At 38.5% G+C, this 25975-nt stretch overlaps 1 protein-coding gene across 1 annotated transcript; it reads right to left on the reverse strand.

Moving 5' to 3' along the window:
- Nucleotides 1–362: 362 nt before the first annotated feature.
- LOC107222471 (diuretic hormone 44) lies at nt 363–16018 on the reverse strand. The gene is made up of 5 exons (XM_015661892.2): nt 15863–16018; nt 15654–15748; nt 3260–3436; nt 1846–2274; nt 363–1399 (listed from the first exon to the last, which is right to left on the reverse strand). Exons 3-5 carry the CDS (start codon nt 3395–3397, stop codon nt 1373–1375), a joined length of 594 nt encoding a protein of 197 aa, XP_015517378.2. The 5' UTR covers nt 3398–3436; nt 15654–15748; nt 15863–16018; the 3' UTR covers nt 363–1372.
- Nucleotides 16019–25975: the final 9957 nt, after the last annotated feature.

Genomic DNA, 25975 nt, shown 5'->3' on the forward strand with positions numbered 1-25975 from the left:
GAGACTTGCCGATTTCGACTGCAGGTGGCGCTTCGGTAGACTTTTCAGAACACACCACGTGCCGCGGTAATCCAGGCACCCGCTTCAACGCTCGTTTGTTTCTCAAATGTCTGCACTTGGCATATTTCTTATTACGAGATTCAGGTATGTAGCCACAAGGTAGATGAAGATTCTACGTCGTTTGATGCAGCTATGGGTCAGTCGTTCAAAGTATTATTGTATAAACTATACAGTCACTGAATTGTGTAAAAATTGATTCTGCTGCGTTACTTACCTCGTTCAACTCGCCTATCGATATGATTGAGAGCAATTACAGAGGGCTGGGGCTGTTTGGGCATGGATATTCTCATACTTTTATTCTAAAAACAAAATTTATTACAAATAAATTTAATTTGATTGGATTTAGTAAATAGGTACTGGAAATCAATGGTCTTTACATACGTGTAACAATAAATAAAGCGTTCTTTCGTGGCAAAAAATAAATAGTCTATATCTCTAAAATAAATAGTATAAATATTCTTAAATAATTCAGATATAACCGTATATAACATACATTTTTGTGTTTCTCTGCGCATGCTTATGTGTATGCCGTCGTGTCTGGATGTGCGTGTATACGTGTCCGTTTTGTGTCAACATATGCGAAGCTACAGTAATATATATGTTATACATCTTTATTATATATGGAAGGAAATAAATGTTGTAAAATTGGTACTCTATTCTTATCGGCACAAGTAATGCTCGTAATATGTGGTAGACAAGGTTTAATAATTATTATGTATCTCGTATATTATAATGTATTTTATATTTCTCCTGATGTGTCTTCTTGTGTTTCATATCATATATGTTCTATATATCACTAACATCGATGCACAAAGAGTGTCTCATAAGCATTTTCAAATTTCTCAATGATTCTCTTTCTATGATAAATAGTACGACTGCATAATCTGTTCTTACGTTTCCCTACAATACACTTGGATCGGAAAATTCGTTTAGAAAAATCTCAATGCATAATACTGTTTGTTTGCCCCATCATTAATATTTTGTAATTTAAGAAAATAAATAAATAAATAAACAAATGAATAAATAAATAATTACATACATAAATATGGCACTTACCACACAGTAAGTATGACATTTATAATCTTTCACATACTTCAGGGACGATTAATTGTATATAACTTATTATCTTTATATTATTTTGTACTGAAAGAGTAACTGGCAAACATGTAACTCTATATTTTTCTATATAGATTAATGGAATATTATAAATGATACTACGTTAATGGCAACATCTAAACTGTACCGAGTGAGAGCTACATAAAAAGCGAAGCTGTCATTCAGTTATCTTTCTTCGAGATTGTGGAATAAATGATTACAACAGGCTTAATTCACTGCCCATCTGTAATAGAAAAATCCAGCATAAGTTTCATTCCATGTTTATTCCATCACACACATAGAGCTTATAGCAACTCAACGTCCACACATGCTGAGAGGAAATGATGTAACTTTTACCTAGCCGATTGAGCATCCAACTGCGCGTGCGCAAAATTTGTCGTCTTTTTATGCAGGATGGCCACCTCAAGTTGTATTAAGATGCGATATTCTTTAGGCTAGACAGATATTAAAGAGTTGATGTAAGCTTATAAGTTACCCTTTAAGGAAGGTGAGTTTGAAGTCTCCTACTCCGTTTCGAGTAAGTTGCCTCTCCTGCTTTGCAGACTAGAATATTGCCGCAATATGATCTCGTTGACCAATAGAGTATAATAATTATTTTGCGCACGCACAGTCGACCAATCAGTCTGTTAAAATTCACCGTTTCCTCTCTTTCTATCATCCAGCACTTACTCTTCGCGTTTGGTCGGATTCTGCTTCCTGCAAAGCTTCCCAAGCCTGTTGCCTTTCCGTGCCTCTGTCGGAGGCAAGATGCTGCCGGTGTTGCTGACCTGAGCGATCTTCGGGTGCATGATCAGTTTCAGGAATGCGATAGGAGTAGAGAAAATCATCTGCCTTTGAGGACATGAAGCCGGCCGGATCGGAATCTTCGTTCGAGTTCAGTTGGACTGCGTCGGTGATCGCGCGTTTTCCAATCGACTGCATGATTCGTCTATTTGCGTCGACCTGTTTCTGGTTCTGGCGCATCTTCCTGCGCGTCAATTCGAGGATTACACGCTCTCTCAGAACGTCCAGAGGATTCACTATCGACAGGGAACCCAGCCTCTTGATGCGCGCTGCTCCGACACTTCGTCCTGAATCCGATTCACCCAAATCCGCCTCCTGAAACATTTGTCAGTGCTCTCTCAGCTTATGCTCACTATTGCCCCTCGACTTACGTTAGATGCACCATTTGGGGCTACCTTCACGAAATTCTACATTTACCTCACTGACTTTTAACCTCTTTAATTATACTCGATTCATAACTTAAGCCTGACTTTGACTACGTTTTTGATACTTGCTACAGTGTGTTACTTGAAATTTGGTGTTCACAAAGATCAGAACACCTGTACCATTTGTGACCGTAACCTCAGACTACACGTAATGAATATGACCGCAAGTCCATTAAACGATGGCCACAACGGGTACGAAGGAGGCCAAAACCAGTACGTATACGCTACTCGATTACTAATTAGTAGGAAAGAGATTGATCGTTTATTCCCGATTACTTTCTTTAGTAACTCGAGTAAATGTTCAGGTATAATTTTTGTTCTCCTTGTTGTCCACAAGAATGTGATATGCATGTAGCATTCAATATCACTTGTGTGCAGAACCGAGTTTGCAACATCAACAAGTGCAAATCTTCATTTCCGCGATTAGCAGAGGATCAAGAGATCAGATCCTCAGGACGTAGACGTCGGATGTAATGGCAGTCAAACCAGATTTTGTGACCGCAATACTAGCTACAAAGACATTACCAGCTACGCTGTATCTCTCTGCTAGGATAACCTGTCTTATCAATCCTTGGGATTGGTGATCGAGAAGAAGGAGGCAATCTATGCACTTAATATTGTTTGCTTTGCTTCAATGCGGATTACTTCTTCAGTTTAGTTATTCTTTATACGATATAATATCATCGGCGTATCAATGATCCCGTCGAGCAAATGCATGGTACCATATCCGTTACGCCGTATACATGAGTAAATTGAACGTAAAAATCGATTCTTCGAAATTGATTGTATTAGGTTCGCTCGGTTTCCCGTTACGACATAAAGACAACGCAATATTGAGTGACACTACCGAGTCGGCTGTCGTTACTTCGGCTTACCTCAAGTGCGTGAATTTGGTTAAAGAGGAGCAACTCTGGACGATCGGCCAGCTCGTCTCTTCTTCGATACGTCGATGTTGGGGCGGATTGCACGATGCCGATCACAGAGGCTGCCGCAAGAAAGTTGACTAGAAACATTTTCTGTGTTGGATAATCGCAAACGCCGGAACGGTTAGTCTGCAATAATGAAAGAATTGGTTAGCTCAAACTTGTTTCACTTGCATACTGTTGCAGTACCTACTCAGCGTGTACAGCATAGCGAGATTTTTCTTTAGTCACTTAAATATGGACGATGCTTTTTTGACATTTTGCAGACATTATTTGCTTATACGCATACAATTACGATAGCGAGAACTTTCGCTGCAATAAATATCCGTCAATTTTTCTTCCATCAATTCCCCATTACCATTCGATTGCTGGGCCTAAGTGACAACTAATAGCCGCTGCAGGAGCAAAACACCAATACCTTCCTCTCTCTCTCTCTCTCTCGCTCTCGTGCGCTCTCTCTATAGTCCACTCTCTCTTTCCGTGTATTCCTTCTCTCTAGTTGCCATGCAGCGTTTACTTCCCACTCACGATTACGCGTCGATAATCGCGAGTCTCGTACTACACGAATTGCATATGAAGGTTTGTAACTGTACAATTTAGACAATTAGTCAGACTCCCCCTGCGGTCCACAAGAGCTTAGTTCTCTTTAAATGTTTGAAAAAAAAAAAAAAAAAAACAATGAAGACTTCAATTTGAAGAGACGAAACCGCGACCATGAGTTGAAAAACTTGTACTATCAACAATTACATGCAATACAGGGCAATTGTCAAAGAGTTGGGCAAATTTCATACCGTGGCAAGTCGGTAAAGTCATGAAATAAATATAAAAAGAGTCCTAACTTTTGGGGAACGTTACTGTGACATACTAATATCACAAAAATCGAACGTCGATTACGGACATTTCATGTTATGAGGTTCTCTTGAGCGTAGAAACTCCTTAATCTCGCACGAGGTACTCTGGCGAAATACTAAAAGTAAATCGAAATGAAAATTGGGGACAACGTTATTGGCACGTTGCTCATGTCCTGCAGTAGAGGTATAACAGTGTATAAAGAGTGCGGGAACATTTTTCGGAAAATTTTATTAGCATCGGGACTTGTAGTTTCGGGTCGATGTTCATTCTCGACAAGCTCAACTGCAGACACGGACGGGAATCAAAGGCTTATAAATGAGAAAGGGCAAACAAGCAACAACCGCTTCAACATGAAATTCGAGCAAAGGCCAGCCGTAGTGTAGGAGGCAGTTCTTTGTGCTTCTGCAGGAATGAGGCGCAGGTTGAAGACGGCCGGAGAGTGGCGTTTCTGAAATGACGTTATTCAAATATCGCAGGTGGTTGAGATTTCGAAACTCTCGCGATGCTCAGGAAATACCTCACCCTGCAAACCCACCCGTCCGCCTGTTTAGCGTCGTTCGTTCATCCACATCCATCACGCCCCCCTCCATCCGCAAGATGAGCAAACTCACAATCATCACGCTATAGCGCAATTCTCCCTCCTCGAGTCCACCACAACTATGTCTACAATCTTTGTGCCCACCTCAACTTCATTAGTCTCAAGTTTCGTGGGCACTTTCATCACTGACAGGAAACCCTGACGATGTACATTATACTTTATGTTTGACATTTGGATTCGCAGTGTACACTATACTATGCAAATTACATTAATCAATTCGAAAATCGAATCGAATAATCGAGTAAATACAATATTTCGTATTATTCCAGTAACTGATACATAATTCAATTTATTCAATTTATTCGGATAAAACCTAGAAATCTCCATTTTATATTTCTTGATTCAAAAGTACCTAGTCAATTGAAAGGTGTAGCTGCCAAAATTATTGCTGATAGGAAAATAACTGCATTATTTTTAAAGTAATGAAAAAATTTTTATTTGAAAAACAAATAAATGCGAATTTAATTGAAGAAGTTCAGATATTAGAGAAATCATACTAAAATAATAATTAACTCGAACAAAAAAAAAAAAAAAACGTAGAAATTCCGCATATGCGAGATTCCAACATCGTTCGCATATTTTGTAACAGATATATATAAAATAAGATTCGAAAATTCGCGGTTTCGAGAACATGATTCAAGAAATTCGGATAATTTAATTCGTATCGGATTGCTCGTGGTTTCGAATTATTCGCATATCCCTAATTTGTATGAAAATTCAGTTCATTTCGCTCGGTATTTCAAATCACCGGGGATCGATCTTTTCACGGAACTCGCTCTTTTTGGTATAGCTTGCAAGTTCGGTTCTTGAAACCGCAATAACTTGTCAAGGGTTCGTGGAAAAACGAAATTCATCCTACCTATATCATCGTTGAATTTCTCGACGAAAATTAGTGCCATAAACTTCTACCCGTTTTTCAATTAACGTTTTACCACCCTTTGGGACAATTATATTTGGGTCCTACACAGGTTTATTGTGTACGTATATATATGTATATACATAGGTATACGGCTACCGGGGAGAACTCGATGTTGAACTAATTAACGAATGCCATAACGAACAACACGACGGAGTGGCACTTATTGTTAGATTTGTGTTGGTATTATATACATCGATGTGACTTCGATCGCGTCAAGTGAAACTTGGGGAAGCCTGAAAATTTATAGGTCAATCAGCATAGCAGAACTTACGAAGGGTTGAATCAGAATAAAAAATTCTTTATTACGTAACCTGTAAATTTCGGTCACGGAAATCTCGGTCGAAGTGTATCGGAAAGCTATAAAATGATGCATTTCTTGCATCGAAACTCATTCAAATACACACACAACTCGTCAGGGTGAAATGTTGGGATTCTTTATCGAAAATTAATTTCAGTCTTTGCAGATGGGACGTTTCCTACAAGTATGTAATGTGCAGGCTCATGGAGCGGGACCGAGAATTACTGGAATTTTGGCCAGCGAGCCCAAGAACGCCTTTGACGCTGATGTCGGAGACGTGGGATAAATTTACTGTTCCTGGAGTGAAATGATGAAATTTCAAAATTCCCAAAATTTTGCACCATATCCTCAGGGTTGATGTCGTTAAAGCCACCTACGTACCGCGACCAACTTGTTATCGCTTTGATCTCGACGCTGCGCTGTCACAAAAGGTTGTCTGAGAAATTTCATGACTATCAACCGTTTTCACAAAGAAATTAAAATTTGTTATCATTATTTTCTTTCATTATTATACATGTCGACCTGCGGGTGCGCTTTCGTATTTTTCGATTCGTTCGTATTTCATCAGCAGACTATATCGGACAAACGATTACCGAAAACATAGTTATCCGCCTATTCAAAAATAAATTGATTAGGAGTTTTGTAATTCCTTTTGATCGGACTACTGACAACTAAACTTATTATCTCTTGACCATTACGCATGAGCCTCGAGTATTTCGACTTTGCTGACTGAATGATGCTTCAATGAAGAAGCACGGGTGAGCTCGACTGTGTTACACTTTGGTTTGGGACATAATTATACATACATAATGGCCATGAACGCGGTGCAAATGAAAAGAAGTATAAATAAAATTAAACTACGTACATAAATGCACCGGCTTCGATATAAATGTAATTGACAAGTGTACCGTGACGAGGCTAAAAATGAAAAAAAATTGCACCGTTATTCAAATTCGTGTAAATAACGGGTTCATGGTACTGCACTTGGTCGTGTTATTAGGTGTAAAATATGACTAAAGTGAGCCGAGTCGTTGCTCCAAGTTGTTATTTATATTAGTTCTTGGCTTGTAGGGTCAATGTGTGCATTTGCACTCCGAGTGGCACCGTCGCGTTAATCCAGGGGAAAGATATTTTCACGGAGGGTGGAGATGCGCCGTTCGGCTTAATTTACCTTGAAGCATTGCACGGGCGCGTCGCATCAAATCCTGCACCAAATGGTTCGTCCTTTAAAACGTTTGGAATATGTTCCAATCACCGAGGATCTCCGAAATAATCCGGACATCGAAGCTTAAATTTGGATTATTAATTCCCACACACATGTACCCAACTCAATTAGAGTTGATTGTTAAGCTTATGGTAGCTGCTCACCGTATTCCCTGTTTCAACAACATTTCAAACCACTAGCTGACCTCGTTTCCGCCGAAAACATGGCACGTTCTTCGTCGAATTTTCGAATCAGATCACGGGAGAAAATATTTCCACACTTTCGTATTGCGGCTCACCGCGATTAATTGGGAACGCTAGATCATGCCGTGAATCCGTCCGACGACCGCAAAATCCACGCTGTATGAAATATCGTTCAAATTTTTTCACGCGTGCACTATGCAAAAAGTTTGAATCTAATTCGAAACTGAAACACATCGGCACACGCAAGTAGAAATATTGCCTGTGAAATTATAAACTTTGTTATTGCTGGTAAAATTACGTCAACTTATGGAGAAAAACTGCAGCTAATTCATTTCTCTGCTTACTACAGACTATGTACTCAGAAATTGGGAATGTAGCAGTGGATAACAACTTTTCTCGGCCAAAGTTGCAAGTCAGAATTGCTAAATTCAAGAATGGCGAGATTTTAGAATGACGTACTATTCCAAGGCTGCACAGGAACATCTTGGCGCGTCAGGAGTTTTCAGTTCGTTAGAGTATACTTTAATTATCCGTATAATTGCGCGCCGAGAAATCAGGGCGAAAAGTCGCGCGTTGCCTACTTTAAGCTTATACATCCGGCGGGTTTACGGGTTTTCGTTTCCACGTACCGGTATCGTCTGCAGTTCGGAGGATAAAATGTGCACATAACGTATTCGTGCAAGATTGAACTCGGGCAATAAAGGAACAAAGACCCTTTTAATACACCGACGTTACGCCGTGTATCAACGCCGTGTGAATTACTTTTCCGGATAATCCAAAGCCGCCGGCGTCACGATGCCAATTCTCGCTTAAACCTCCAGAGATGGTTATTTTTGTCTGATTTTCTTTATCCAGCTTGTTATATCAGCCAATATAATAAGTATGATAATGTTTACGCTGCAACGCTGGACACGACAAAGGATTTCTTTACACGGAACAAACTTTGCAGTTATTCTGGCCTCCTTCATTCAACTCTGTCAACATGTACATGCTGCGTCGTAACTTCAGAGACTTTATACCTATGCATATTGTTTTCATATACGTGCATCGACTGACACAAGCCAAGAGCTTGCTGCTGACGATGACAGACTTCCGCGCGCTGCATTACTGGATCTTCGGGCGTTAGGTGCAGCTTCTCTGCCTCTTGCGATCACCGCGAGATGCTGCCTTTCTCGCGACAAAAGTAACCTTGTGAATCATTCATGTGTGAGCCCGCACCGCCTACAGCGATGCCAACTTTTCAAGAAACTGTGTTGTACGTGAGAAAGTTGGAGTCCTTTCCAAGAAAAATAGAAACTTCGTCATCTTATCAAGTAACAAATTTGTCTTGTCTTCTAGGCCAGAGTCTGATGGAAGTCTCAATGATTTGTAACGAAATGTCAAGAGTGATGCAGAAATCGAATCAACAAACTAGAAATCAACCTTATGGCGTAGCTCCTGAAAACAAATGTACCGCTTACGTAGCGTATGCAACTTGCAAACGTACTTATTTGACAAGTTGGTGGTCCTAGATATTGAAAATAAAAACATATTATCTAAATAAAAGTTTCGTAATATCTGTATACTTAGAATTCAGATTGTAGTATATAAGTCTGTCTGTGTTACCTCGTTCAGTAATTATCATTACATATATTTTCTAGAAAAATTGTCTATGTTATTTATATAAAGGAAAAATGAAATATATTATGTATTCCTGTATTTATTCAGTTTCAATACCGTTAAACATCAATCTTGAGAATGAGAAATGTAGAGTTATTGTGGTGTCACCTAAATAAGAAATCTAAAGGATTGTTTTGATGCTACTTAAAAAAATATTCGTATTATAGGTTGGCAACGCTGTACGCCAGTCTGGTATTCATTTACACTGTAGCCAACTCCGTACAAATATCTCTAGGTTTGAAAAATTACGAATTCGTTTAATCTTTTAAGACACCGATGTGAGTCGAAGAAAAAAAATTGCACAACGCTTCTCTCTGTCAAAATAAGTAATTCGAAAAATTATTACTTTATGAGTATTCAGTTTTTTAATTAATTGTAACTGAAAAAAATAACTTTTTTATGAACAAACTTCTGGTCTGCAAACAAAATCTTATTATTTTATTATTCGAATCGATGAACACAATCAAAACAAAATCCATTTTCCCAACGTACCTAATACGGCACACCAAGCACTAATGTAAGAAGCTGTGTCATATAGGCCAGATTCTGGTGAAAATTTTAAGTTTTGTGGTGAAACCGGTCCGTAATAGAAAGTAGTAACCAGATCTAACGCAATCGTGAAAAATGGAACTAAGCGTCAACCATTTATCTATTGCGCGTTTAAGAACAGCTACTACCTATCAGGTGGCGATTGCAATTTGCGAATGCTCTTATCTACGCTCATCGTCAAAATGGTAGGGTTTGATACAGTAACACGGTAGGCTAATTTTATCGGTTGAATGGTTCGCGTGTTTAACTAATCTTATCAATAACGCCACGGGGAAAGACATTTAAAATTTTCATTTAATTTTTGCTAGGCTCTCGGTTTCAGTACAATACACCCTATTTGACATGGGTATATTACGACAAAATATGTCGGGCTATTTTATCCAGCAAAGCCCCAAGTTTTCAGTGTATTTATGAGCCGTATAAACTAATCAAAAAATTATTTCAAGCTTTCAAGAATCGAGTATTATTCGACAAAATTGCGCGTCAAAAAGATCGATTATGCAAAAAGCGCTAAGGAATTCCTCATGCATCGCAAACCAAAGTCGTCCATGACAAAAAGTCAGGGATTATTGATGCAGATGTTGTATCTGACGTTCTACCGGTATAAGAATCGAAAAGCCTCGACTACCAAGCAAGATTGGATCACTATTGTGTGAGAAAAGTTTCCCCACAACTCACAAATACCGGGGAATGTTTACCCGTATATACCTATGGAGGACGGTAAGCAAGCGCGACTGCATAGGTATAAGGTATATCAATATTGAACTCGCATTTATAACGCATCGGTTTGCTTCCATCATTTTCCCGCATTATTGTGTTGCATTGCGTCATGCACGAAGAGCTCACGGGGAATAATAAAAATACTTCCGCTTGTATACATATATATTGCATTCACATAGCAGAAATACATTCGTATCTCTTATCCTCGAGAAATAAGCTTTGCTCTCCGTTCATGCATGGGGACATATTACTCGAAGGGAGAAATTTAAAAAAGATATTTTCTTCTGCAGGTTTAGTAACAAAACGTTCCTGAAACATATATTTATGTTCTTTATCGATCAGTCATATCTATGAAAATTATTTACACTAAAATACGACACCGTCCAACCGTCCACTGATCTACAATTTATCAACTTCAAAAGTTATTGCGTGACAGGTAAATACATTCAAAGACATTATCATGTGATTTGCATGGTTGGTTCAGATTTCTGAAGTTCGCGTAATCAGTCGAACGAAAAGTTGGTAAGATATAATCGATGAAATGCAGTGGAAAAAAAGTAAAAAAAATTGAGTAAAAATATCAGAATTAAGAGTTCAATTCTTTTTTCAATCCGACATTAATATATCCGATGCGATGTATATTTATTTGATACAGATATATGATATACCATGTATATAACTAGCTCCGTATCGAAATAAATCAATTTGTTCGTTGGGCGTACAATTGCTGGGTTATCCAGCTAACTTGATCGACGAACTAATAAAATGAATCAAGCTACGTATTCCTCGTCAATTGGCTTTGGATACGATTTGAAATTGGTCGTACTAAAAGCCCCTTTGAAAGTAACGGTGAATTACCGATTCAAGCTGCCCACCAAGAGAAAAAGATTGAGTTTGAACAAATAAATTATAATTATCTGCAGGTGGATAATTTTCTTGAAAGAAAATACTGGGACGGCCGGTGTTGTTTGGTTAGAATCAGTAAAAGTATTCAACTGAATTACGCCAAATGAATCACTCAAAGCATTTAAATTATGTTCTTAATTAATGAGCCCGTAGCGGCTATTTTTTTTTTCACTTTCTCTCTCAAAAAAACCGACTTCGTCAAACATCTTCGTTTTGCACCAAGGTTCTGGACAGATCAATATTTGAATTTCGTGGAAATAAGGGCCTGTGTCAAAGTTTTGAAAATTTATTCATACATTCCTGTAGACAAGAAATTATAATTGACTTGCAAGACACGGACAAATGTTAAAGAAATTTAGGTTTTTGTTGATTCTGGGAAATCATTTATAAAAGATGGACATTTTTCTGCGTTTTTGATAAACATTTCCCCTGAATTTCCAATACCTGCCAACGCGACAGGCCGGGGTATTCTCGCAGGTGGAATTTATTATTTGAGAACTTGATGGAAGGTCGGATTAGCATCGTATCAGGTATTAAACGGATGTGAGTGTCGTGCAGCAGGGAAGAAATCATTTCCATTATCAAGCCACGTGCGATATATACCATATAACCCAAAGTAATCAATTATTCAAAAATCCCGCCATAATATTGTTTGCAATTATCAACCCATCCGTTCTTGCTCTTGAGCTGAGCCTGACGTTTAATAATTAAAGTTCCCAACGCGTCAAAACCAAGGGGCTGTGATCTAACAATTTCTGTCCGGAAATCGGTTATGGCCGTTAAACGACAGTGCCGCAGGACGGTTTTGATCATTCCCATAAAGCACATTGCCGACGCGATGTGATCGAACCGACCCTTGAGCGAATTTTTTCCCCTCCTTGTTCGATATTTTACCGATGTTCAATCACCGTTCTGCAGTTATTCCGCATAATTCTCGATCACGTTATACTCGTCAATTCCCGGTTACTGTATTATACGCGATTAATCAAGTAGACGGGGTATGTCGGTATACATGAATGAAGAATAACTAGTCGTAATACACGCTCGCCGTACGCAGATGTGCGGGGGTGTCGGATATAAGTAAATCCATGAAGTAATAAATTTTTTCATCACGTGGATAACATCCTTACATATTATATAGGCCAATAAATTTTGTCATATATCACGTATACAAGGGCGTGTTATATACATATACATAATATACGTATATAGCTTCCGTGATGATGGTGATTTCGTTGATAAGAGTCGCGACGGAGAATGACGATAGAGGGATTATCGAAATTTAATAGGTACACACACGGTAGTCGTAATTGCAGTAATATAAGATTAGTGCGACATGAGGAGCAACGGTTTTCACTCTGTTGTAGCACAGATAATTCAAGATGGAAATCGAATCTCCCGCAACCTGCGTCGTCGAGCGTTCAAACGATGGTATAACGCGTTTTATTTGATCGGAAAATCTCCTTACTCCAACGGCACACGATTTAGATTTTATTTTCTTGATTTCCCTTTACGCGACGCGCGGTATTCTTCAAACGACGCGAATCCCTGCGGGTCAACGGAGCATGGTGCGTGAAAATCGAGGGTGAACATTATAATGGTAACATTTTTATTAAACCTGATCTCCTTGGTATACGAATGAAGAAATTGAAATTCTACCGCCTTCAACTCTGTATTTTCAATCAGCGGCGAATCTTTCGAATTTATTTATTTCCCCCAAGTTCTGAAGAAACGAAAAGGGGGCAAAACTTTTTTTTTACGATGTTGGCATTGTTAAAGATTTAATTTGACAAAATTGTACCGTTACTGATTACGATCGATATTAATGGTAATATTGAATCGACTAGTGAATAAAAGTTTGTTTCAGTGACTTTTGTAAAAAATAATCTTCTGGATAAAACGAACCATCGCTGAGTGAAATCGAAAGAATCTACTAGATTTTCAACTATTTTAAAACGATTTGAAATCAAGCATCGATATTTAAACTTTTGATTGTAATTCTTGTATTTGCAAAAAGTTCTGCGTAGCTTTCGAATATTATAATCTGATGAATACTCGATGTGTAACAATTTCGTAACGAAATTAATGAAAAGAGTTGCTTTTTTCTAACCAAAGACCAAAATAGTGATCCGACCCTACGGTACGTATAATTACTGAACCTTTCAATGTTCCGATAAGACGACAACAATGTTGTCAAGCAATATTTTCACAATTCGAATGTAGAAATAACTCATTACCCTGAAATAAATTGGCTAATCTGTAGTAGGTTTTTGTGAACCACTGGCGGCATGTTGTACGAGAAAATGACGATGATGTATTTTACATCATCCAGTCGACACTGTAGGTACGGGTTAAAAATGAGGATGGATACGATGGCGGAATATGCAAAAACAAGGAATATTAAATGAATTTTATAATTACGTAAATTGTATAACAATTTAGGATGGACCCGAGTGTAAACCAACTCTGCTGATTTTCTCACGAGTCTTTATACAGCGAGTGTAAATATTTGAATACTGCGAAATACGTTGAGGAGATCTCTTGGTGAAAATGCAAAGGTGTAAAAATACGATACGAAAATCATCCGTCAAGCTGTCCGCCAAACAGAAAACATCTCAAGTTGAAACGCTGCTTGTATGAGAAAATTGCCCCTTGGATGATAGAGAGAAAAAATTGAATAATAAACAAAATGCATTATCATATACCAACATGGAAACAGTCCAGCTATTTGGATATAAATAAAACAACGCTTTACTCGAAGTTATCTTGCGAAATTCACAAGGGGACAATGAAAATGAATGGAAATTCGTGACTAAGTTGACAAGGTGCGAGACTAGCGAAGTCTAACAGCTCGAAAGCGACTCTGGGATGTTTAAGTTTCGAAACTGTGGAAGCTTTGAAATTCTGCTTTCGTTATAATATTTACTCACTTATCTTCGGAACAATTTTGGGAATCTCTTCATTGTCCATTTCGTCCACACAGGTATAATTATCAACCGAAGAAACGAAATCGTCGAGTTGAAATGTTATTTTGACATTAGTAAGCATTGAAGTGGGGGTAAAATTATATCCTCAATTTATACTTGTTTGAAACATTCAAAACATTGCTTATCAACCTTTCCACTAACCGTTCACGTTTGTTAAAGCGCATTTATTCGACACTAGTTGTAAGAATGTAACAGGCCAATCAATGCTAAAAAAGCACCGAATGGATTCTGGTCTGATCTTGTGAACAAAGTTTTCAGAGTCTGGTAGAATTTCCAAACTACTTTTATTGCGGGAGTGATATTATGCCTTGCGACATTTGGCGGCCATCCGATGTACTAGTAATGACACATATCTCGTGCTGCATCAATTGCGTGACAAATGATTGATATTTCTACAGTGCATATCCACGAGAAGGATTCAAAACTGAAATCATTTACCGCTGGCAGTTGGGTGAAGGAAAATGCAAACAAAACGAATCAAAGTTCGATAATGATGAAGGCCAGTTCTGCTCGCAAGTTTATAAATTTCGACGTGATGCTGTGGTTACGGAGGTTCATCGGCCGTGAAATACGTTTGCTCCTTGTAATTCAGTCGGTTCAAAAAGAGAACTCAATCTAAGTACGCTAGGAATTTTTTCCATCAAGGAGTCAACATTTGTTAATCGAAAAAATCAATTCGACCAATTGGTTGATGGAAGCAATTGATTACTCAAAAATTTAACTATCCACACAAATACGAGCACGATAAAGTCACTGTTTTGGTATCACCGTCCCCAAAGGTATGAAATTTCCTTAAATTGCCGGGATATCCCTTCGCTACAAGTACATTACGCAGGTTTTGAAAAAGAATGAATAATCACAAACACCGTCTTAACATCCTTCCTCCAATTTACATTAAATGAATGCGGCACCTAGACGCATTTGGATACCGAGTTAATTAGACCTCCTCACGTCGCGTCGTGGAATTTCCATGTGAATATAATTAACGCTGTCGGGGATTCTTTGCACGTACCGGGCTTCGCTAAAACCCTTATTAAGCTTCCAGATCCTATGGCGTCAAATGTTAATGAGATACAGATGAATGGCTCAAAACCGCCGATCCCCTCGTTTCCCTACCCCCGCCCCCCCGCCGTTTCCGAAATTGGGCAACGCAGAATTAGTTACCGCGAGTTATCGACATCGTCTGAGGCGGTTCAATTAGTCGTTTCCAATTCCAATTCAAGTAATAAGGTGTTCGCACACGGTGGTTACGTACGGTAACTCCGGGAAGTTCTATACGTCTAAACGTGAACAGAAGTTGACTCGAGTGTAAAGTGGTAAGTGCAGTTCATGAACTATAATACAAAGTTAGAGAGCCATACATAAATATCTATATACATATATATATATATATATATAAAATATATATATAATATTGCATACACGCTTATCGAATATCGATAGTTACTTACCTTGAATTTATACCACCTTGTGTATATCTTCCTTAAAAAAGTTTGTTGCAGCAGTTACACTAAATCGACAGCGCGAATTACGTGCAAGTTTGTATCTTCCGTACGTCAGGTTGGGAAAAAAGAAACAGAAAAGTGAAAAAATTAGTTGGTAAAAAAAGAAACTATATCAACTATAATCACTGAACGTCGAAACTTGATGTGAAATATACTTCAAGGAATTCTATAGCAGGTTGTCTGTCACGCTTCTGATAAATCCTTCTTAAACGCGTCTTCTGTCACTTGGGATTTGAGTTCTGCACCGTTGAATGTACTACCGGCGTATGACGTTCTCGGGGCACCGACGGTGAGCTTTTATAGCCAGGTTGAATCTACGCTACACGCCGGTACGCACTACGGACTAAATATCCCCCTGATCAGAGTTGCCTGCAGGGTGGGGGTACCGTGGGGTTTGCTCTACTCCGCGTGCTCCATTCCACCCCCAACCCCAACCCCAGCCCCCCCCCCCCCCCCCCACCCACCCCCGCCCCGACGTCGCCCCTGACGATTGTTTTTTCTCCGTAGATTCCACCTTTTATGACGTGTTCTGGACATGTAAACGTTGTATACATATATCTATATATATATATATATATAGGCATACGTATAGACATTATGGGTAAGCGATGACATCATTGGTTCACCCCGGTGTCGCCATCATCGTTTGCTAATTGTCCGCACCTGCATCAAGCTAGGTACTCGTTTGCACTCGATCTTTCCCCTACCTTAGAGTCGATATCATTTTAGGTACTTGTTTAGGTACCCTCTTAGAAAAATCATCAAACAGACGTTACTTGTCGCAAACCGGATATATTTATATGTATTTATATCTACCGTAGGGTGTGAGGAACAAGTAACGAGTACTGAATGTTGAATTTTACAATTTTAGCCTCCGCATTTAATTGAAATTAATTAACGAGGGCTAATTTATCGACACTTTTTAGTCTCGCGGTAAATGTTTGAATGCACTCAAGGGGACGTATATAACTTTGATTCTGTGATAAAATAATTTACGATTTTTTGGTATGACATTTTTATACTGCGGGGGACAGAAAAAATGCGACAATTCAGGAAAGAATAATACGCGGTACTTGGGAGAGAACCGTTCAACGATCGTTACCATAACCTCAACAACCTCAGATGATGGATATTTGCTGGCGGGGTGTCGATACATATATATATAATAAAACGAAAAAATGAAACAATAGAGACTGAATAATTTTTTTATCGACAACAGCAGATTCGTAGAAACGATGATATAATTTACCGTGAACGGATATACAGTGATATTACAGTATAAGGGTACGCTACTGTAAAACACAAAACGTGAAATTGAATATAACGATGTTAAATTGTTAATTAATTACGCCACTTGTTATTGTAAAGGTAGACCAGTATAAATTTAAATAAATTTATCAGCCGAGTTGGATAGGTATATTCAGTACGATATGCATAACTCGTACATTATACTAGTTTAATAATTCGGTTGAAAACAATTAGAAAGGTTCGAGATTTAATAAAAATGAACACGAAAATGACGGCACATGTTCGAGTTTCAAATTAGTTGCATTTATTGGAGTGTTACAACGCACAACAGGCTGTCATTGTAAGCGACAGATGCGTGATGGGAGCGAGGAGAGTGAGTCGACAGTGTTGCTTATCATATCTTCGACGAGGTGGAATACAGTCGGAAATTTACACCGTCTAGTGTCTCTGTCATGCCTCGTCCAGCTTTGCGACGTTAAAATACCGAATGACCCAGAGCGGACCGTGACCACTTTTTCCACGACGTGTATATACGAGTACAGTCGATGAGTTTCAATCTGACAAATTTTATTACCTGTCACAGTCGAACGACGATACAAGCGACAGTGCTCGATGTTTTTTGGTAAGGCAATACATTTACGTCCATTCTCTCCGCGTGATGTAATTTCGATCATCGAAAAGGTAAACGAGCAAATAATGAAACGCGTGATAAACGGATTTATTAGGTATTCTATGGAATGATAAAAACCAGCCCACAGGATAAAAGTAATTACTGAAATCGGAGGTGATAAAAAATTCAAAGTTTGAAAAGTTCCGAGTGATAACTATGGAACAATATTGGATATCGCCTAGAGAAATTCGCGGATATTTGAAAAATCATTTTCATATTTCGATAATAATGATCATCGAGTTTTTGTCTTTGAAAAAGCTACAAAAATGAATGTCGAGGTTATGCTACCCAGGTCGCCAAGATGTCTGATGCATGTGAAGATACTATCGATCCTAAAAACATTCAGCTCTAACAATTATACAAATGTTCACTGTATTGCAAGTGATGAAATGTTATCGTTACAATCACGCCCCATGAGAATCTCGCGTATTGCAAGGTTGGTAAGACGATCAAATTACACGCACCAACGCAGTTGAAGAGAACCGGTTAAGGCTTGCTCAAATAATGATCTTGAAATACGACAAAAACCATAACCTCAAAAGCCTGACGATCCGTCATGGTGGACGTCGCCATGCCCCGACTTGGAGTGAGTCAAATTGTCCAATTAGGGAGGTCAGAATAAACTTTGCCGGGTGTACCACGGGTGTAGGTACAAGTCTCGGCCTAATGCGCTCTTGTTTATACAATGGAGCAGAGGATTTCGCTGTTCCCTGATTATGAAGTGACAAATATGTTGGTAATACAGGACAAATATTTGGATGATGGGTGTGAGAGGTTGAGGAAGAAAACGCGAACGAACGAACGAACGAATAGAGAACATCGTGAGAAGCTGACAGATGTCGGTATGTATACACATACATATCGTATGAAGGCGAGGGGGTTAAGGTTAACAAAGATCAGCAGTCTATTGCGGTAGGCAGTGTCGAATTTCCCAACCTGATGAAATGATTATACGTTTCCTCCGAGGTCTTTGATAGATAGATCCGCGCATGTTGCGCGTACAAACTGTCGTTCCACATTGGATGATTTGCTGTTAGTATTTTTTCCTTATTCCGATTAAAACGCAAGATAATATTCTTACCATGTTAAAATACATGAAACCGGATCCACAAATTATTTTTAATTTGCGGTAAAGTACCTCTGGTAAATTCTCTCGGTTGTTTTCCTTGAAAGAGTCGACGCTTCGAGTGTGATGATAGATGAGAGAAGTGTGTACACTATCGTCCATAATTATCACCGGAACATTCGTGTGTATTCCATCGTGGCGCTGGGGTTGAAAATAAAACATATTTATCGTGTCTTTACTAAAGAAAAAGAGAGAGACATTGTTAAACGCGCACGGAAGCATTTCAAGAATTTTGCGTCGAATATATAAGAATCTTGACGCGAAGACTTTTGTGTTGATCAAACGTTTTACGTAGGTCAGAAAATCATATGTGCTGAGATTTCGAGGTGAATACGAAGCGAGCTAATCGCATTTTACAATTTTTTCCTCTCGAGTGTAAAGAAATCGTTCGAAGATTTGGAATATGATAGTTTCTGCAATTGTGATTGTGTATTGGGCTGAACAAAAATCGTAAATTTGTACAAAAATACGGAAAACACAGAATCCTGATATCAGGAGTCTAACATCAGCTCAAAGCGAGTAAGAATCTGTTGGAAGTATGTTCAGTGTTTTTATCAATTTTTGTAACTTTGTTGAGCAAACACACAAGCACAATTATTGTAACACTGTCATATCCCAAACTTTTAAATTATTTTATTACTCTGCAGGGGAGAGCATTGTAAAATACGATTTGCTCACTTCGTCGGCACTCTGATCTTCCCTTAAGAGTTTGCGACTCTACCTTACGTCTCGCATTCAAACTCGTTAACATGCGTCAAAGAAAATTGATATTGCATGAAAACAAATCTGGAATACGGACGTGTCGGTTCTTGTAAATCGTGCTTCTCATGCCTTTCGCTCGAGAGGAGAAAAGAATTGCTACGTTTGAGATCAAATGAAACACTCGTCGCAGCTTTAAAGTTTTCCCTTCGAATTTCAAATGATGTGCCATCTAATATGGTGGAATAATACTGAAAAATTTTACGCTTTGACTGAGATGAAAATAAAGAGAAACGTTTTCAGCCATTCTTCAACAACAGTAAAATTATGATGTTGCAATTGCCAAGATGAAAACACACAGACTGGATTCAACCAAGTTTCTCCAAGTTTTTCTATGATTCTTCTCCAGATTGATATTGATAAGTTTTCAGAAAAGGAGAGAGGAAAATGGAAACAGCCCCCCAAACGCTTTTGAGTATCGTACACGTTCGGATTACCACCGTTATATCTTTTCACTCGACGGGTTGAAAGCTTTTGTTGATGGATTCAGTCGACGCGAAATTTAACAAGCCTTCTGATGCTGCCTTAACGAAGTTTCGTATGTTTTCTCGTGCCACGGTAGCCGACCGGAAAGATGGGCGTAATTTTTTTTTTTTCAAACGACAGTAACCGGCGCCGCTAAGTAGCTCTGATAATTCTGGACGGTAGTGTACCTCGTACCACCAGTTTTATGAATAACAAATATAACACGATTACGCTATCGTCATCACATCAGACTCGCATGAGTTTGATCTACCTGACTAACCGACATTCTGTCCATTTTTAGGGTACAACGTCAGAATTGAGCTAACCGAAATACGTGAATCACTCAGACATTTCGAGATTCTCATCGTTCTGATTAAGATAACTTTCATAACTTGCACGGACCCTTGGACTGATTGTGACACATTCAAGGCCACCGGGGTAGTCTGCTACCGCTTGTTTAATTAACATGCGAACAAACGCCAACGGTGGCTTTGATTCCGTCAGAATCAATCTAACAGGTCTGTAAATGCGTTATTACATACGCATATATACCGTGCTGCGCAGAGGTTCTTGAAATATATTGCAGAATTGACGAAAATTCACAAGCATTGGAATCGTTTCATCCCAAGAGCAAAAAAGCAGCTGCACTTAATCGAGGAAAATCACCGAACATATGGCGACGTGCGATATCTGGACTCATGGGAAATTCAATCACGGTCAGTGTTGAATAGTTTGTCGTATATTGTCAATGTCACCGATTGACTACAGAATCTCGGAGTGATACAGCTCGCTTATTTTTCTGTCGTCATTCCTCGATGTTACATCTCAATTCCAAGTTCTAGTCTTTTGAGACGCGTCACCGCTGACGATGAGTCTATATTGATCATCCGCGTATTGCAGTTTATCTCTACTGCATATACGACATTTCTACACTAGTGCAGTCTGGTGTACGTGAGGTAAAATCGATGCGAAATCCGGAAGAAACTGCGTGCAGGCTGCAACCTCGCGGGGTGAAATCGATAGGTCAATCGACGAGGGGGGTTAAACTTCCGCGCTGTGGTAATTGACTAGAAACGGTTTCGCGACGGTGAAATAAAGTCTCATAGACAAATTTAAACCCGCATGCTTATTCTGTCGGACAGGGATCTGTGATGTCAAAGCGGCGGTAAACTTACAACAATGAAGTGCGAATTGAAATTGGGGCGGATTTATGCGATATCTCGAGAATAATACAAACCCCGCGGCATAATCGTATAACAATGGTATTTTTTTTAACTCGAGGCTTCGCAATTCTACACCTGGCCACGGGTAGCATCTGTGGGGATTACAGATTGAATGAATTGTTTCAGATAAAAAATACGGCTACACCGCCACCGCCTTTTTAATACTTCTTTTCATAATTTTCCCGAGTTTTATTCCTTTTGTGTGTAGTAAATTGTAGAAGTGTATCAGTTTTATACTCCATCTGGTTTCAAATGTATCGCTACTCGATAGACAGTTAAAGTAAAAATAAAAGCGAAAACGTGATTGAAAACAAAAATTCTCTTCCTTCGTTGTTTAGATTTAGGGAAAATATAGCGAATACTTAGAATTATTTTAATAATTTGGATAGTTCGAATTATTCAAATTATTAGGTTCAAATCTTAAATTCTCCATGTTCTTTTTCCCGTTTCGAAGGTACTTACAATTAGACAAATGAAAAATGTCATTGTCAATATTCTATCTGACAGGGAGTTGAAATACTAAAAATTTTGAGATAAAAGATAAATTCTTTCATACTTCAGAAATAAGATATCCTGTAAATAAGAATCGGTTCTAAAAAACATAATCTTAAAATAATCGCATATTTGCAATTCCGAGCGAATAATTCTGATACTTTGTCACTTATTCGTAAAATAAGAATAGAGGATTCGCGGTTTCGACCGAATGATTCGAAAAATTTTAGTATTATTCGCACACCCTTATTAAAATTCCTTTCAGTTTCGTTGATACTTGCACTATGCTCATGGAACAGCATGGATTATACGTATAATCGCTTTAACTCGATTACGAGTTGAGGACTTGATTATGGTGTAGGTACTAACTATCATTGGGCATACGTATACATCACATGGCTTATTGTGGCATTACCGATAGTTAGACGAAACGCCCTATCTAATTTCCGAATAAAATAATCGTTCGAAATAACACCGACTATAACCGAACCGTTAATCGAAAATAATCAGCAATAGTGGAAGATGGGTGCTCGAGGTAGATGAGTCGACAGCTTGTGACCCGAAGTTAATTCGACCCAACTGCCGATCGCAAGGTAAATAAATTATGCCGTGAATTTGCTCGACACCCCTTTGACCAAAGTAATTTGCACAACCTCCCTCTGACGCTGTTGTACGGAACAAACCGTAGGCTACCTATCGCCACACGGATTCACCTACACCTCCTCTCTATGTCATCGCAATCACACGCTTACCGCGCCGTCTGTTATATGCAGAGATCGACCAATCGATAATTAGAAATCCGTAATTTGTTTACACGTTAATGACCCCATTGCCGTGTCTATTGACCATTGCGACCAAATGCTGGAGCTGCTCGCCACGTAGCTTCAGAAATCCAGATTCGCTGGTTTCGTCATATAATAGTACGATTTTCTCATTGCATTATTGAGCAACAGCAATACAGGATCATACAATAATTACTGCATCGTTGTTTTTTACCTTTGTTATGCCAAAAGTCAGCCGCGCCGAATTTAATCTCATCCAGCTGAAACGGAATGCAGTTCGCGAACCGTGCGTCCTTTGTTTGTTTGTAAACATACATGGACGTAACCATTGAATAGTGGAATATTGTTCGGCTTGATCACTCGCACATTTCCTAAACAATACAATCGATATCTGCCAACTGTAGACATTATATACGGTCACAAAAGCCGTCACGTGTTACGATTCCGGCAGAGCAAGTTGCACGATACAAACCTTTTCTGGTATAAAGTACACAAAGTCCTATGATGTGTTAGCTGTGCCATGTTAAAAGGATTATAGTCATCAAAGCTTTATATACATCGTCGGCATGAAAACGTCGCAGCTAATACAATTCTACGTACAATGTCGAACACAGAGAATCAAAAAAACTTCCTTTTCCTACGCTACAATAATGCCAGAAAATTTAATCCTGTAATTGAATTACCACTAATCGTGATCGTTGCAACAATTGATACATTTTATGCATGAAACAAAAAAATATTTGAAGGTTCTCGATCGGCCTTCCATTAGAATTCTGCAATCTGCTGCACTTTAAGTCCCCGCTGCTTAAGCTTTGATAATGATCAAAGTAAGTGACGTTTTACTCGGTCAGTAAGTGCACTAAGTACTAATTGCAAGCATCCTCTTAAAGTGGCACCGTCACGAAATCATTGGAAGTGGAATATGTCCGAATTCAAATGTATTGAGACTGATAATTATTTCGTTCCATTATGTCTAAAATTTTGGACCAAGTTACTCATCAAACAATGTAAAGAAAAAGTATTGAAATCTGATTTTAACCTAGGATCTATAATAATAGGAGAATTACCCTCGATAGACTCGGCGTTAAATGATCAACATATTTATGAAAAATGGGTATTATGGAAAAAAAAATGCTTACATAGTGTGTTTAAGACCGATTCAAATTCTAAATTTTACAGAAAAACATCAAGACTTGTATGGTAAGATATTTGATTTAGTAGTTAAAAAGCGAGGTTGTATTGCATGATTCGTGCACGATTATCACGAAAATTAGCAAAGTTGCAAGGTGTTAAGAACATGAATTGTTATTAAATCAGTTTTAGATAACTAATGATAAATTAGTAAGCATTAATTGCCTTTTTTTAATCGTTAAAGATATATTAATTCAACTACTATCTGGCCCGTAATATTTACAGAATTCGCCCCATTGCGATGATGGAATTTAAGACGGGTATTATACAGTGAAGTCTCGATAATTCCGATCTCGATCTCGATTACTTGACAGCACAGATTATTAAACTGACGGCCACATTTTGTTTTAAAATTGAGCGTAACGTTTTCAAGCGGAAGAAATATTTGCGATAGGTTTTGAAAGACCTTGACCAATGTTTACAGGGTTTCCTATCCAACATGCTGATTATTTTATCAAATACAATCTCTGTATCTGACGATACGTCATGCCTGACCCAACTGCAGCCGGTGGCAAGAAAACTTTGGCTGTAAATGGTTATACTCGTAACTTCGGATATAAACCTCCTGGAAGGGAGAATTTATTTTCACGATAATTACTCTGGTGCGATGAATGAATGAAACGAGCCACCCACCAGAGGACCGCAATGTACTATAAAACTTATAACCAGAGGAATCGACGCGTGCAATAATTAGCTCCGCGCCGAGCAATTATGTCTTAATTTGAGTATGCATGGAGTAAATAATGTTTTAGTCGGCAATCAGTGATTAAGGGAGCGAACTCGTTTGCTCTTGAAAACCCGAATAATTTACCATTATTTCTAGCTGACGAACGAATCAGTGATCCTGCTCGCTGATCTAGAATCGTACGAACTGGATGCGGGCATCATATGCGTGGGGATTGGATTACCTAATTAATATGATGAAATTCGAAAATCAACGCAGATTATTCTTTGCTGCATGTATTTTTTCAAACTTTGTCTCACTAAGCACCATAACGACGAAGAAACTTTCAGTGGGTAGTCTGAAAAGGGAGAAAGGAGAGAGGAGGTGTCAGCGATAAGACGTTTCGATTAATCTCCTCCCTAGAAGACCAGACATTCTGATCCGGATGAAAAGTACGAGACAAATTCTCTAATCTCACGATTAACAAAAAAAAAAAAATCTCTTCGTCTTTTTCGTCACTGTAAGACATTCACTGCTACAAACGCAAGATGGAATCGACGAAAAGTATCTCAATCAAGTCAAGAGGTTGAATCCAGACGCTAAAATTATTTTCATTTGACTACAAGGGAATCAATTTCCGAAAATAGAAGAAGGAGGAAAAAATCTACGAAGGAGGAAAACAGTTACTAAAAAATTTGAATTGTGACTACACCATGTATTATCAGCGTATCGCATGACATTCGCTCGCATTGTTGAATCGCATGTATTGCATGAAGGATCGGATTAAATCAAGTTCACTTTCACCAGTGAGTCGTATGCACACTCAGAAGATATGACACCAGCTACATCCAACTATCGCACAAATCAATCCGAAGTTCTAAACATGGTTTTAAGCACCACCGAAATGTCTCCGATGTCTATATATTGATTTCGAATAAAGGGCAATATCGTAAAGGAAAATTATTAATATAATAATTACGAAAACGAGTCAGGTGCCTCTCGGGAGTACGATATTTACCGAACCGTGCACAGATTGACTTGAAATTTCAACGGCGGTTTCATATGCCACCGAAACCACGACCCTTGTCGACCTCCGGCAACATCTTATACATTTGAAACACAGAATATTTTTGACTGAAATTTTGTTGCCCTTCAAGTAATTCCGGATTCGTTGAACCGTCAAGAAATGACGATAGTTTTTCGTCATTTACAACGTTACACGGTATTAAAACAACAAATACACGAAATTATAAAAGCGAAAGTACTAGTCTAAAATTACTGAATGACTAAATGAATAAAGATTTGATTGAACGCACTTCAATCGTTTATTGTTCTTTGTTCTCAGTTTGTTCTAATTCATGTTTTGTTGAGTCAAGAGTTCAATGGTTGAAGCAGGTAATGAAATTTGTTACACTAATATTTTGCAATGACTGAACATAAGAGTCATCCAAACACACAAAATTTATTCTTCGAATGATATCATTCATAATTCGGTTGACACAAAATTTGGTAGGATTTATTCGATATTTTTGGGTAAGACCAACAAACTTATGACTGTTATGTAAAAGTATAATGGAATACGTATTGATAGTTTCTGTTTAATTACCGTCAAATTGGTATTATGCTCTCTTCGTTTGAAACAGGTCTG

Source organism: Neodiprion lecontei, chromosome 2 (assembly GCF_021901455.1).
Source record: "Neodiprion lecontei isolate iyNeoLeco1 chromosome 2, iyNeoLeco1.1, whole genome shotgun sequence".
Taxonomy (NCBI): domain Eukaryota; kingdom Metazoa; phylum Arthropoda; class Insecta; order Hymenoptera; family Diprionidae; genus Neodiprion; species Neodiprion lecontei.

Bases quoted from the DNA above. Each gene is read 5' to 3' on its own strand.
- LOC107222471 (XM_015661892.2), bottom strand. From the start codon at position 3,397: ATGTTTCTAGTCAACTTTCTTGCGGCAGCCTCTGTGATCGGCATCGTG. The intron at 2,275-3,259 runs GTAAGCCGAAGT...CAAATGTTTCAG, and splicing joins ACCAAATTCACGCACTTGAG to GAGGCGGATTTGGGTGAATC. The intron at 1,400-1,845 runs GTAAGTGCTGGA...TTTCTATTACAG, and splicing joins AATCCGACCAAACGCGAAGA to ATGGGCAGTGAATTAAGCCT.